This window comes from Cynoglossus semilaevis, chromosome Z (assembly GCF_000523025.1).
Source record: "Cynoglossus semilaevis isolate Cse_v1.0 chromosome Z, Cse_v1.0, whole genome shotgun sequence".
Lineage (NCBI taxonomy): Eukaryota > Metazoa > Chordata > Actinopteri > Pleuronectiformes > Cynoglossidae > Cynoglossus > Cynoglossus semilaevis.
Window position 1 is genome coordinate 14,196,690 of NC_024328.1, and position 14,658 is coordinate 14,211,347.

At 39.4% G+C, this 14,658-nt stretch overlaps 1 protein-coding gene across 2 annotated transcripts in view; it reads right to left on the reverse strand.

Annotated features, from left to right (window-relative positions):
* Positions 1 to 1,084: 1,084 nt before the first annotated feature.
* The window catches only part of prdm6 (PR domain containing 6), a 41,661-nt gene continuing 28,087 nt past the window's right edge, over positions 1,085 to 14,658 (reverse strand). For both annotated transcript variants that reach the window (XM_025053498.1, XM_025053497.1), the window contains 2 exons: positions 6,032 to 6,208; positions 1,085 to 1,319 (listed from right to left, as the gene is read on the reverse strand). In XM_025053498.1, coding sequence (XP_024909266.1) covers positions 1,205 to 1,319; positions 6,032 to 6,208 — 292 coding nt within the window. In that variant the 3' untranslated portion in view covers positions 1,085 to 1,204. The remainder of the gene's footprint in view (positions 1,320 to 6,031; positions 6,209 to 14,658) is intronic.

The following is a 14,658-nucleotide window of genomic DNA, read 5'->3' on the forward strand; positions in this document are numbered from 1 at the left end:
CGTCGTGGAGTTCCTGCTCCTGCTGGAGAAGAAAGGATCTTTGGTTTGGGGTTTGGACGTCTCCAGTCTTGACTCCAGTCCTCTGTCAGTTCTTCAGTCGGGAAGATAAGTCAGTAAACATCCAGATTAAAACAGGTTTTTCTGAGAACACCGGTGTCATCGGAGAACGTTCCGGCTCACGCTCAAGGCCCAGGGCACTGGAACTGTTGACAGGTTCACTGTGTGTTTTCGTCCACGCTGAGACGAGGCCAGGCTACAGCCACACAACCCGCGGTTTGAAATATAATTTAATCAGATTTTTTTTCAAAATGTAACATTTGTAAAATATTAAATTTTTGAAAAAAAAAAATCTGGTTAAATCTGTTGGAGAAATTCAGTTGTGTGTTTATGTAGAAATGACAAACTTTTCTAACTTTCTTTTAAATTATTCACTTCAATTTTGAAAAAATATGTTTATTTTTCCAAAATTGAAATTTTTTTAAAATTAATTTAATTAATTGATAATAATTTAAAGGAATGGAATTCTATTTAAAATCTAATTTTTGATGGAAACAACACTGAAGAAGAGTTGAAATGATTGAATACATTATAGATTTTTTTTTTTAAATATAAAGTTCTTAAAATTGTCTTGGAACTTTTAGACTCCCAGTACAATATGATATTATGACTAACTGGTCCAGACCGGTTGTGACGATGGTTACTGGACCATAAAAAACCTCTCTGCTACATTCCTACTGTATGTTGTCAAGTCAGAACTGGCTGTAATGTGACTGTTGTGCAGCTGTAGTGCAACTGTACTGTGACTGTAGTGGAACTGTACTGTGACTGTACTGCGACTGTAGCGTGACTGTACTGCGACTGTAGCGTGACTGTACTGTGGCTGTAGTGCGACTGTAGTACAACTGCAGTGTGGCTGTAGTGCGACTATAGTGGGGCTGTAGCGTGACTGTAATGCGACTGCAGCGTGACTGTAGTGCGACTGTAGTATAACTGTAGTGCGACTGTAGTATAACTGTAGTGCGACTGTAGTATAACTGTAGTGCGACTGTAGTATAACTGTGCGACTGTAGTATAATGCGACTGTAGTATAACTGTAGTACAACTGTAGTGTGGCTGTAGCCTGAGCTGCAACAACGTGGACCGTCGCGTCGCTGAACCCTCAGACTAATCTGTCGTAATGTGGATGCGTCTCCGCTGCTCGACGTTAATCCACCTCGATGGACTCGCTGCTTTCATTGACCGGTTTGCACTCGTTGGGAAGTCGCTGATGGCGACTCAGCTGCGTGGCCTGTGTGAAGCTGCGGTCACAACGCTCGCACCTGGGACACACACAGAAAGACACGGTCAGCAACAATAAGAGACAACAATAGAAAGAAGGTGATTTTTCATTGCACACAGATGATGACGTTAATGACAGGACGACGTGAACAGAAAGAAGGAAAACAGTGACGTCGGTGGCTGACTGTGGAACTGTTTATAATCGTCTCCATGGGAGTCAGTGGATCGAACATACAATACAGAGACAGACAGAAACACACACACACGTGTGTATGTGTGTGTGTTGTAAAGATCAAGGTAACAATTACACTGTTCTGCTCTGCTGGGCCTCACACTCTAAAGTCACTGGATATTAAAGTGAGAAGACAAGTGTGTGTGTGTGTGTGCGTGTGTGTTAGACTATAAAGGACAGATAGATTCCATTAACCAGTCTCATCTCCAGTGCCTACAGACGAAACCTCTCTGCTCGTCAAACACCTTTAAACACGGACACACAGGCACATATACAAGTATATGTGTATATATGTAGGTATATATATATATGTATATATATATATATATATATATATATATAAAACTGTGCAGTACCTCTACTGACCTTTTTTTGGATTCACCTGGTTTTAGCCTATTGCTTGAAATATTTACTACAAAAACTGCATGGAAATATTTACTGCAAATACTACTTTGCAAATATTGCATTGAAATATATACTGCAAATACTATTTAATGCAAATACTTGCTGTGATGCCGTTGGTGTTAAAGTGAATCAACTCCTCTGTCGGGTTTTTACGTGTTCGTTCAGTCACGGTGGGAACACGACATATTCAATATATTAGTTATATATTTGACATGTTAAATATATGAGGAGAGATTGTCACGTCTGACGTGGACCTTTCAGACAAAACCCAGACATCATGGAACATCTGACTTTGTTCTAAGTTGACGAGCTGAGCTGCAGATTTTTTCTTTTTGAGTTGAACGTGTGGGAAGCCCAGAGTAAACGACGGTCCTCAGCTCTGACTGATGTGTAAATTCTATTAGAGCAGCAGCAGAAGGAGGAGAAGAAGGAGAAGGAGGAGAAGAAGGAGAAGGAGGAGAAGGAGGAGAAGAAGGAGAAGAAGAAGAAGGAGGAGAAGGAGGAGAAAAAGAAGGAGAAGAAGAAGAAGGAGGAGAAGGAGGAGAACGAGGAGAAGGAGAAGGAGGAGAAGGAGGAAAAGGAGGAGAAGAAGGAGAAGGAGGAGAAGGAGAAGGAGAAGGAGGAGAAGAAGAAGGAGAAGAAGAAGAAGAAGAAGGAGAAGGAGGAGAAGGAGGAGAAGGAGAAGGAGAAGGAGGAGAAGAAGAAGGAGAAGAAGAAGAAGAAGAAGGAGAAGGAGAAGGAGGAGAAGGAGGAGAAGGAGGAGAAGGAGGAGAATAAAAGCAGACGTCTGCTGCTGCTCAGCTCCTCTGGCCTGGAGGTGAAAGCTTTCTGTAGATTTAAAAAACCACAACACGACAACCTCCACATCAAAGCTCCTCTGAAGTTCTCCTGTCACTCTGACTTTTCCAGCACCGCGGACACCAGAACTCATCCCCCCTACCTCCCTCCCCCCCAGCAGATACTGGTACACAATCCTAGAGTGCCCTCTAGTGGCTGTCAGTGTGAAAATAAACATGCACAATTATATATTTTAACGTATAAGTTGCACCTGAGTATAGGTCCTACACACTGACAAAAGATGAAAAACAAAAAGTGCGACTTATAGTCAGGAAAATACGGTAGGACGGTATGTTGCCACCAGGGGAACTTCCTGTTTCTGTGTCTCAGATGTGGCTACATGATTTTCCGTTGCTGGTATTTTGTTGTAGTCGCTTTCGTCCTGTGTCTTACGTCATTGATTGCCAACAAACCAGTTGCCCTCTGAGGGCAATAAAACAGAACGTGGAGTAATTTAGGGTGCGTACGTAGTTTTTAGGCGTGCTCTGCTTCAGTTGGACTTTCTGGACACAAAGAAGTGATTTCACAGCTGAGCAGCGAACAGAGAGCAACGCGGTGGCATCGCTCCAGACGAGCAACGCCTCTGAAAAAGCTGCCGACTTCACACATTCTTTGGCCGGGTAGAAAAATAAAGTTGAGCGTTTTCCTCCTGACAAAGTGACAGTGGCAGCTTTAATCTATCCGCCGCGACGCGCTAACGGAGATAACTCCCCGAGGCCATTGATCTGGCTAAAGATTTCTGACGCCATCTGTGATTGTCTTTGTCCCGCTCGGCCTCCGCCGTGGCTCTGAAGTGCTGATGAAAAGGTTCGGGGGGGTGGATTGGAGGGGGCGAAGGGGTTTCTCCGATCGCTCATTACCAACGCTGATTTGCTCGGAGGATTTCTCAGCGGTGCGCGTCGCCGCACTTTTTATGCTGTGATCTCTTGTTCGTCGGCTCTCCTTCCTTTGTTGCCCGCTCCACTCGCCCTGGCCTTTACCTCCCATATCGATGACAGGTCCACACTCCTCTGATTGCTTAGTAACATCGTTAATTTGTTTCCACCTCTCTCTCTCTCTCTCTCTCTCTCTCGCTCGTCCCGGACGTTTTCTCACAACTCAAACACCACATTACTGCTGCTACTTTCACTTTCTTTTCTTTTTTTTCTTTTTTTGTGTCACCCTACCCGTCCTGGACGCTGACCTTTCGTCCACTGGGATCGCCCCTCATTGTCCTCCGTTGCTGACGAGTCGACAACAGTGTCTCACGCAGCTCTAATTGCAGCGCGGCCTCGTCTTCTTTCTAATTAAAGTCGTCGTCGTCACCAAGGAGAAAGGATGGAAATGAGATTCATTAGCGCTGTGCTAAATGGACAACGAGGACGTTACGCTGACGACGTCCCGTCGGAGGACACTTTACAACGGACGAGAACAAGGCAGGGATTTTAGCCGATCTCAAAGGTCGGAGGTCACAGCGACTCTGACAAGAGATGGAACCGAATATTTCCTCTGAGGATTCATGAATAATGGAAAAACTCGTTAGAGACAAGTAAGAGGAGAAAAGCTCAGAGCTTGTTTTTTTTTTTGGGGTGGGGGGGGGTGGGTCAGACCGGACTGGATTCTCACTGTTACGACAACAACAAAAAAACGTGACATAAACTATTATTTAATTAAACTTTGTTTTCAGCTTCCCTAAAAACTTCAAATCTTTCAGTCACAGAATAACAATTTCATATCGTTACCAAAAATTATTTATATTTTTAATGTTTCTAATAATTTTATTAAATAATTATTTTTTTCTTCACTTTTTTTTTTATTTTATTTTCACATTTTCTTTCTTTTCTTTGTTTTTATACAGTTTAACCTATTTATTAATTTGTCCTCTGCTGCCATCGGATTGTGGAATTGCAGCTAAAATAAAAACATTTTTTAAAAAAAGTTTCCATTAATAACTAATAATAATAAAAAAAATCAAGAATTGAACGCAATCATGATTTAGGTGAGGCGTTTAAATCTGTGGTTCAGTAACATTTCACATTTAACAGTAATGAACACTGATTCTTATTTACGGGCTCTCCTCTCCTCCCCTCTCGTGTCCTCTCCTGTCCGGGCCTGTCCTGTCCTCTCCTCTCCTCTTTTCCAGTCCCCTCTCCTCTCCTCTCCTCTCCTCTGTTCTCCTCCCCTCTCCTCCCTTCTCCTCTCCTCTCCACCCTTCTCCTCCCCTCTCCTCTCTTCTCCTCCTGTCCTGTCCTCTCCTCTCCTCTTCTCCAGTCCCCTTTCCTCTCCTCTCCTCTCCTCTGTTCTCCTCCCCTCTCCTGTCCTCTCCTCTCCTCCCCTCTCGTGTCCTCTCCTGTCCTGTCCTCTCCTCTCCTCTCCTGCCTTCTCCTCTCCTCTCCTCTCCTCTCCTCTCCTCTCTTCTCCTCCTGTCCCCTCCCCTCCTCCCCTCTCGTGTCCTCTCCTGTCCTCTCCTCTCCTCTCCTCTCCTCTCCTCCCCTCTCTGCCTCTGACCCCGTGAGTTCAGTTAGTGCCCGCATCACACCGCATTATTCTCCCCGTCATCTCCATTGATTCACGGGCTTCACATCAGAGTGTGTGAAGTTCATCCGGGCCGGTGTTCGTCTGCCCACGCTCAACAGTTACCACAGCTCTGGGATCTTCTCTGTCCAATCTGACCAATGAGACGCTAGAAGACTTCAGCGTCTCATCAGCTGTTTGCTAACAAACATTTACAGCATGGTGTCTGGTAGCTGTCTGTCAAACAAAACACGTTTTCTGATAGAAATTAATGGGGAAAAAATAACAGGAAATTATATAAAAATTAATTATAAAAAAATATTTTGGGGTAAATACTACATATCAGAGTACATATACAGTATGTAAATATAATTTAAAATACACAAAACAGCTCCCTACTCTACTGCAAATATTTTCTTTTCCTCGTTCTTTTTATTAACTGAAAATGCTAAGAAAAATATCGAATGGGAGTTTTCTGTCCGATAATATCAACTGACCGATATTACTAGTCTGAAATTTGCATAATTATGTAACATCAATAAGAATCGTTATCGTTTTTTTTCGACTGATAGGCTGTCGCTAATAGGCTGAAATCGATATAAGGGGTCCCGAGACGTTTACCGCAGTTTGGGGGGAAAAAAAACGGCTGCAGATATCGGTATTGGACGATATCGGGCCGTGACCCTCAACTGATGCAGAATGGATGGATCAGGTCTACAGGATGGAGTCAGGCGGCTGTAGGGTACGGGTGGGGCAGGTAGTTGGGGGGTACTCACTGTTACTTACTTGAACGGCTTCTCTCCGGTGTGTGTGCGGATGTGGTTGTTGAGCGTCGTCGCTCCGGCGAACGCCCGGCCGCAGTACCCACATTTGAAGGGTCGGTCGCTGGAGTGCGTCACCACGTGGTTCCTCAACTCTGACGGCTGCGAGAAGGACTGGGAGCAGTGGCCGCACTGGTACGGTCTGAGGGAGGGACGGGAGAGAGACGGGTGAGACATAATCCTCTGTGAGTTATTATATGTATTGATACAGTAGATATATAAATATATATTTACAGAATAAGTATATAAATATATCTATGTATGCAGCATATATAATTGTAAGTCTCTTTGGATGAAAGCGTCTGCTAAATGTAGTGTAATACAGTATATAAATATATATATAATACAGTAAATATATAAATATATGTGTATATATATACATATATATATGTACATACATCAAACTGCTAAACAATATTTTCTATTTATATGTCACATAAAAGAACCAAAAATTTAAAAGCCAAACTGTTACATAACAAATATAATAAGAAAGCACCCAATATATTTACATACTGTATATTAAATTATTGATTTGCATCTGTACTGTTTTTTTTTTTTTTTACAGGCTCGATCGGAACTAGGTCATAGGTCATCTGGACTCACACACACACACACTCACACTTTGTTCATTGTGTATCAGTGAACATCAACATTCCACTGTGTTTGTTCAAACTAATGTTATGATTTTTTTTTTTAAATCAAATTTTTTCTTTTTTCACCACCAACGAGTCGATATATATTTCTCAAAAGAAATATATTGACATTTACACGTGAGCCGTTCACACCAAACTAACAACAGCCAAATCTGTAGTCAAGTTCAGGTAAACTAGGAATAAACCTAAAACAGTGGTTCTCAAACTGCGGTACGCGAACCACTGGTGGTAAGGTAGCGCTCTCTAGTGGTACGCGGGAAAAAAAATCATATTTTCACTTTCACATTTTCCATTGAATACATCATTGGAAATTAATACACAATTTAAACATAAACTTTAAATCTTTATCAACATTTATCTCCTGTGTGGTGGAAGCTAACAGGGTGTCGTAGCTACAGCTACTATGCTACAGCTACTACGCTGCTATATGCTAATGTTGCTCATCATGGTGTTGCTCAGACAGCTCCATGTTTTCTCAGGTGGTATAGAGTATAAATCACACAAGTCAAGCTCAAGGCTTGGGGACCAAATGCGGCCCGCCATGCCGTTTTGTGTGGCCGGCAGGAGCTTAAAAAGCCTTTAGTAAAGTCCATGCAGCAGAGTTGATCAACCTAAGAAATTAAAAGTTTTTATAATCAATCAAATAATAATCAATTGCAGATTTTAGTCTGTTATGGAGTAGTTACCTCTATACCAGCGGTCCCTGACCTTTTTTGTTCCAAGGACTGGTCAGCCAGTACCAGCCGTTACTACGGACTGGTAGAAAGATCATTAAATTTAACCCATTTTAACCCAAAAATAAAACTAAAATCTCTTAGTCTCTGTTAGGATCAGAGTCTGAAAGACCTGGTATTTTAAAGTATCGCCAGATTCTCTTTAAATAAATGAAGCAAATGGATTTACTTTTGGACAAATTACTTTTGGACTGGTACTGGTCCGTGGACCGGGGGTTGGGAACCCCCGATCTATACATTCTTCCAGTTACAACCGGCCCTTCAAGGGGAACAGTATTGCTGATGTGGCCCCCTGGTGGAAAGGAGTTTGACAGCCCTGGTCTAAAAAGTCTGAGAACCACTGATCTAAAAATAAAAACGACCGATTTGCTGGTCCACAGTGGACGCTGGTCCACAGTGGACGCTGGTCCACAGCTGCCTCATCAGTGAAGGGAACATTGTTATTTCCAGACTTGTGAGGAACTTCTTCAGCCACAGCTTAAATTACTTCTATTCTCCACGGTCTCTGGCGAGGAGCGCGAATGCTTTATAAATCACGGCTTTCCAATAGAATCGGAAGGAAAATTTGCGCGTAGCGTAACGGAGGTGAAGATATTCCCACGGTGACACGCTGACTTCGGCAGCTACGGACGGTATCGGCTGGGCATTTTTTAAAGTGGCTTAAATTAGTTTTTTATTCTGTTCCTGCAGGTGCTGGAAGTGTGTGTAAGTGTGTGTGTGCGCGGCAGTTTCCCAATAAAAATATATCTCAATTAAGGGTTTAAGCTTTAAGATCAGAAAACATGGTGGCTCGGAAGGACCACACAATTACAGAGAAGAACAGAATTACAACATATTTGTAAACATATATGTACATATATAAATAAATATATAAATATATATATATACATATACACATACACATATATAGTTATATATATATTAATATATTTACATTAATAAACATTATGTACATTTTTATATATATTAAAGATATATACATATATATAGAGAATGCACTAAAAATGCACTATGTATTTACATACATATACAGTAGTAGATGAACAGCTGAGTCCTGCCCTATTTTTGGACATAGCTAAGTATTTGAAGGCAAATTAGTGTATTTTTAGTCATTTTTGAGAAACTTTTATTTTTGGAGATTTGTTCTGGAAAAAGTTGGTGTAAAAAAAGTATATTTTTCGTGAATTTTAACCACAGAAATGGACATATCGAACCCCAGGGGTTCGGTGAGTCAGACTCAGGGGTTCGGCAGAGGACAAGACACTCACCAAGACGACTCATATGATTCGTGATGACCATGGGTTTGGTGAGGTTCAGTACCTCCAACAAGGTTAAGAACCACTGATCCTGAGGGAACATATCGCTAGAACAATGAGGCTACAACAAGTCTATGGGATGTAGAGTCTGGCATACATGCATACATACATACATACTGTATATATATACATACATACATACATTTATGTATATATGTACAGTACGTACATACATACATACATGCATACATGTATATATGCACGTACATACATGCATACATGTATATATGTACGTACATACATACATACATGTATATATGTACGTACATACATACATACATGTATATATGTACGTACATACCATACATATGCACGTACATACATGCATACATGTATATATGTACGTACATACATACATACATACCACACACACTTTAACTGCTTCTAAAGGACTGTGTTCTCTGTGTGACAAACAACACTTTTTACTCACTTTAAGGAAATAAAGTGACGCTCGTTGTGACATCAATGAGACAAAACTGTCACAAACAAACACATACACGTCGTCTAGTAATAAGAGTAAAAATGTGTAATTTAAAATCGGCAAAAAATTCTCACTTGCAGTTTTTCACATAAAAGGCGTCTGGCCGCGGGGGTGGGTTCATTTATCAGCCGACCGGTCTATAAGTTCACGCCTCAGCGGACGCACCACTATTTATTAGGTGGGTTTTCTATGAAGAGCCGCATTGATTGTGAATAGTTTAAGTTGATGAATGGGTGGATATTATTTATTAAGGCAGCAGGCTGTGAGATTAATGCCCAGTTATTGTTTATTACAGTGGAGAGAGCAGCGGGAGGAGGGGGGGGGGGGGGGGGGGGGGAGGTAAACAGTGTCATCAAAAAGATGGAATGCTGACATCAGGCCAACTTTTACCATATGTAAAATGCAGCAAAGATAAATCCTCAGACTTCTGCATACAGATTGACATCAATGGAGTTAAAAATGAAGCTCGCACTGAGTCGAGAGTCAGACACACTCAGTTACAGGTCAGACCAGAGCCGTGTGACAACGTGAAGCAACGACCGCGCTGACCAGAGCGTGTGTGTGTGTGTAGGGATGATTTTGGAGCTGGGATTATTACTCAGGTCAGGGTTTAGGTAATGGAAACTTAAGCCCTCAGCACATAGATATAAATGCATGCAATACAATTATTTTTAATCACAATTAATCCCATGACTTTCTGTGATTAATCACATTTTATGCCCAAAACCTTGAACAGTTTCACAACATTTGATCTTAAAAACAATACAAATGATTTGTGTTCAATTCAGAACGTGTGTAAAGCTGTCGACCTCTGACACGTCGACGTCAGGAAATCAAAGTTTTACACAACTTTGATCACATTAGCAGAGAGAAGCAGTGGAAATGACATAAAAACATCTTTCCTAAAACATGAGATTTTTTTTTTTTTTCATTTCTTAAATGAGGTCAGGAGTTGAAAAAAAGTTATACTTTTGTGAATTATTTTCCATAAAAAAAATTCTAATTTTTAAATTTCTTTGCTGCTCTGTGACGACAGTGAACTTGACAACAAAATACTTTTTTTAAATATTTTCATTTTTTAGATTTCTTCACACGCTAACTGACATTTTCTGTTTCCATAAATAATTACACTAAAAACTTCATTATATTGCAATTCTCGCTAAGCGTGTGTACTCTCTCATAATAATTTACTAATATAATAATTTACTAATATATAAATACAAAAAATTTTAAAAATTTTAAAAATGTAAAAAATTTAAAAAACTTAAAAAATGTCATTTTTATGTTGTGATTAAACTGTCGTCTGTAGGTTTTAATATGTGTGTGTGTGTGTGCAGTCATGCAGAGTGAACTGTGCTGAACGACCCATATGGAGTGGGTGTAATCCATACGCACTTATATCTGCGACGTGGGGGACGAGTCCTGGTATGAAGACGTGATTCCCCCGAGACCAGTAGCTATAAATCACCGCTGCCGCCTCGTCAATACACAATCAATTGCACTGTAAATACACACGCACAATTTTTTTTTTTTTTGTTGGCCGAGTACTTCACGCGGACATAACCTCCCCCTGGACCTTCATCCTGACAAAAAAAAAAAACGCAGGTCTGATCCTGATCTTCAGTCTCACTTTAGTCTGAATCCAAACTAATAAAACAAACTAAATCTCATAATCTCAGTTACATCGAATGACTGGGGAACTCCTCATACACGTTTCTCCTTCCTCCTCCTTCTACTCCTCCTCCTCCTCCTCCTCTTTCTCTCTCTGATTGTATTGATCAACCTATTAAAGCAGAACGCTCCAATAATGTCTTTCATTGAACAAAAACGGCCAATAAAACGTCACTGCAGAGAACAGGGGATTATGGGAGGTGTAGTTAATAAAGGGGCGGAGTCACTAAGGCGGGGGTGTGTGTCAAACTCAAACTCAAGTAAAACTTAATATTTACTGAAAAATTGACGGCAACTGTGCATGTTATCCCTTCTCTCCCGATATGAAACGTAGAATTTTTTTTTCATATGGAAACAAACTTTAGTTTTGCGTCCAAACACTGGGTTGTGACCCTCAGGTGGGTCACGACGAAGATTTTTTTTTTGTCTTACATCATGTTTCCCGAAAGTTTTACGAATAATGTCTATAGGCTTGGGTCGCGAAGGTTTGTGACTTTTAAAATATGGGTCCCCAGAAAAAAAAAAAGTTTGGGAAACACTGATCTAGCATACCAAACGTAATTACCACTAGAGGTCAGATTTGGCCCGCGGGCCTGAGTTTGACACCTGTGAACTATGGTGTTTGCTGTTGTTTGTGATTCCAGTCCAAGTGATTGGAGCAAAATAAATGTAAAAAAAATATTGCTTAAACTTTTTTTTCTTTGAGGATCTAAAGAGACCAAAAATTTAAAAAATATATATATATTTTAGAATATTAATCTGTTTTTTTTCTGGTGTCACTGTTGGTCTCCAGGTTTTGCTTTGGAGTAAATCTGATCAGTTCACTGCAGTTGAGAACACGTGTCAGGACCTCACTTAGAATTTATTAACAAATTGTTTTGGAAACTGAAGAATTTGAAATGTGTTCACAAAACAAAAGAAAAATCACTCCATCACAATGAAGGATCATTACTGCTTCTTTCTGCAGCCACTCACTGACAAACAGAGAGAAAAGTCATTTTTCAACACACACACACACACACTCGTCTGCCTCACACATCTGTGTTATTGTTCAGCGTGAGTGCGGTGTCGGTGTCGGACAATCAGTCTTTAACGCACCAACGGTTCCCCTCGCACACAAGAATTAGCAAAGCTGTGAGAAGTTTCTCAGCTTGGAGTTAGCGTCAACACACAACGCAACAACAGAGTTTCTTCTTCTTTAGCAGTTAGCAGCGCTGCAATTTGACTTGTTTAGATCCAGTTTTCTATTCATCACAAATATAATTTTTTTTGTTCTCACTATAAAGTAAATGACAGTGTGTATTAAATTTCTCTGTCAGTGATTAAACTAACTTTAGCAATTAGCAGTTAGCAGTGCTGCGATTTGACTGGTTTAGATCCAGTTTTCGATTCATCACAAAAAATATGATTTTTTTTCTTACTATAAGAGTGTGTATTAAATTTCTCTGTCAGTGATGAGACTAGCTTTAGCAGTTAGCAGTTAGCAGCGCTGCGATTTGACTTGTTTAGATCCAGTTTTCGATTCATCACAAAAAATAAATGACAGAGTGTGTATTAAATTTCTCGGTCAGTGATGAAGGTTGTTCGTCGACTCTGTTACCTGATACCAGTGTAATTGTTTTCTTATCCGTAAACACCACGGGGGACCCAGACCGAGACACGACCGTCGCAGACGGAAAATGCTTGGACTTTGTCTAAAAGCGCTAATGACTGTGGTAAACAGCGGCTCAGTAAACACATCACTCATTAAGGCAGCGGTTATTAATACAGCTCATTTCTGCGGTTTACGCCGCATTGTTTTTTAGCAATGCATCAAACCCATAAAATGTAAATTCAGTCCATTTATGTTCAGATTGTTTCCCCTGATTCATCACTCACGGCCGCCTCACAACTTAAACAGTGTCCTGCTCCCACGCGCCACACACGGGACCGCACTGAGAGCTCTTTAAAGCCCGCGCACATAAACAAACCACACTTTTGATGATGGATTTGGTTGAAGTGACACAAGAGGAGAAAAAAAAGGAAGGAAAAGTTCAGAAAGCTAATAAACAGACTTCAAAGAGTTGGTGGTGTGTGGGGTATTTTCCATATACTGTATATTCTATATATATATATATATATATACACATATATATACATATATATATATATATACATATATATTTATATCACTATGTATATGTATATATTATATATATATACATATATACATATATATACACATATATATATTTATATCACTATAAATATACTATATATATACTTATATAGTGATATACACATTTATATATTCAAATATATACAGTATCTAGGTACATATATATATTTACACACAAATATATATACATATATGTATAAATATACATATATTTATGTATATATGTATATACATATATGTATATATATATATTTATATCACCATATATATACTGTATACAGTTATATACAAATTTATATATTTAAATATATACAGTATCTAGGTATATATATATATTTACACACAAATACATGTGTATATGTATATACATATAGGTATATACACATATATAATTATATATATATACAAATATGTATATATGCACACATATATATCACTATATATGTACTATATATACTGTATATAGTGTTGTACAAATTTATATAATTGAATATATATACAGTACATACATATATACAAATATGTATATATATATGTATATACATATATACATATATATGTTGATAGTAAAGTACAAAACAAGGACCCCGCCCCCTGACCTGAGCATCTGTTGTTAAGCCATAAAACTCTTTTTGAGTCATCGACATTTGGGCAGAAAGCCTTAAAAAAAGAAAAAAAAAGAGTCTCATCCCTGGACAGAGTGATTATAAAGACAGTGATGATTTTGGCGTTTCATAAACAGGAGTCAAACTTGAGGAACAGCCTGTGTTCAAAGCTCTGGGACTCAGTTTGCCTTGTTCAGCTGAATTTTATCTGCTCCTCCGTCCCCCCTAAAACCCTCCTATTGACAGGCAGCTCGACATCGACCCACTCCCCCCCCCCAACCCCCGTCTATATCCAGCCCACATTTTTCTTCCCTATGAGTATTAGTTTATTGAATAAGTGGCATCTGTTTTCCTGGCCCCGTCACCGTAAGGCGAGGTATTTCTCACTGACGCACAGCGCTGATTTATTCACTGCTCTGATTCTCTGAGCAAAAAAAAAAATTAAAGCTAAGCAAAAAATTTCCAATACACCCTCCCCCACCCCCACAAACAACACACAAATAAAAACATACACACACACACATCCACTCTTCCTCCATCGTTACTGGATTTAATTGAGTTGGCAGATGTTAAACCCACACGAACATTTTTCACTTTTAACTCCGACTTCCTATCAACACAAACCGAGTAATAATGAGACGAGCAGAAATGGAAAAAAAAAATACCACAAAATATCGGATATTTTTCTCAAAAACCTAAAGCAACAGTTACGAGAATCAAATAACTTTCATATTTTCCCTGTCATTTTGCCTCCTGAGCCAAAATCACCGATGAAAAAACTACAAGTATCAGTATCAGGGCCTGGGCTTTATTCGAATACTTGTACTAGTACTCCAGATACTACAGATAATATAGTATCTTTATATTTATATTTATACAAATATAAATATTTATATTATAAATTATAAATATTATATATATATAATAAATATATATATTATATTTATATAAAAATAATATAGTATTAATATAGA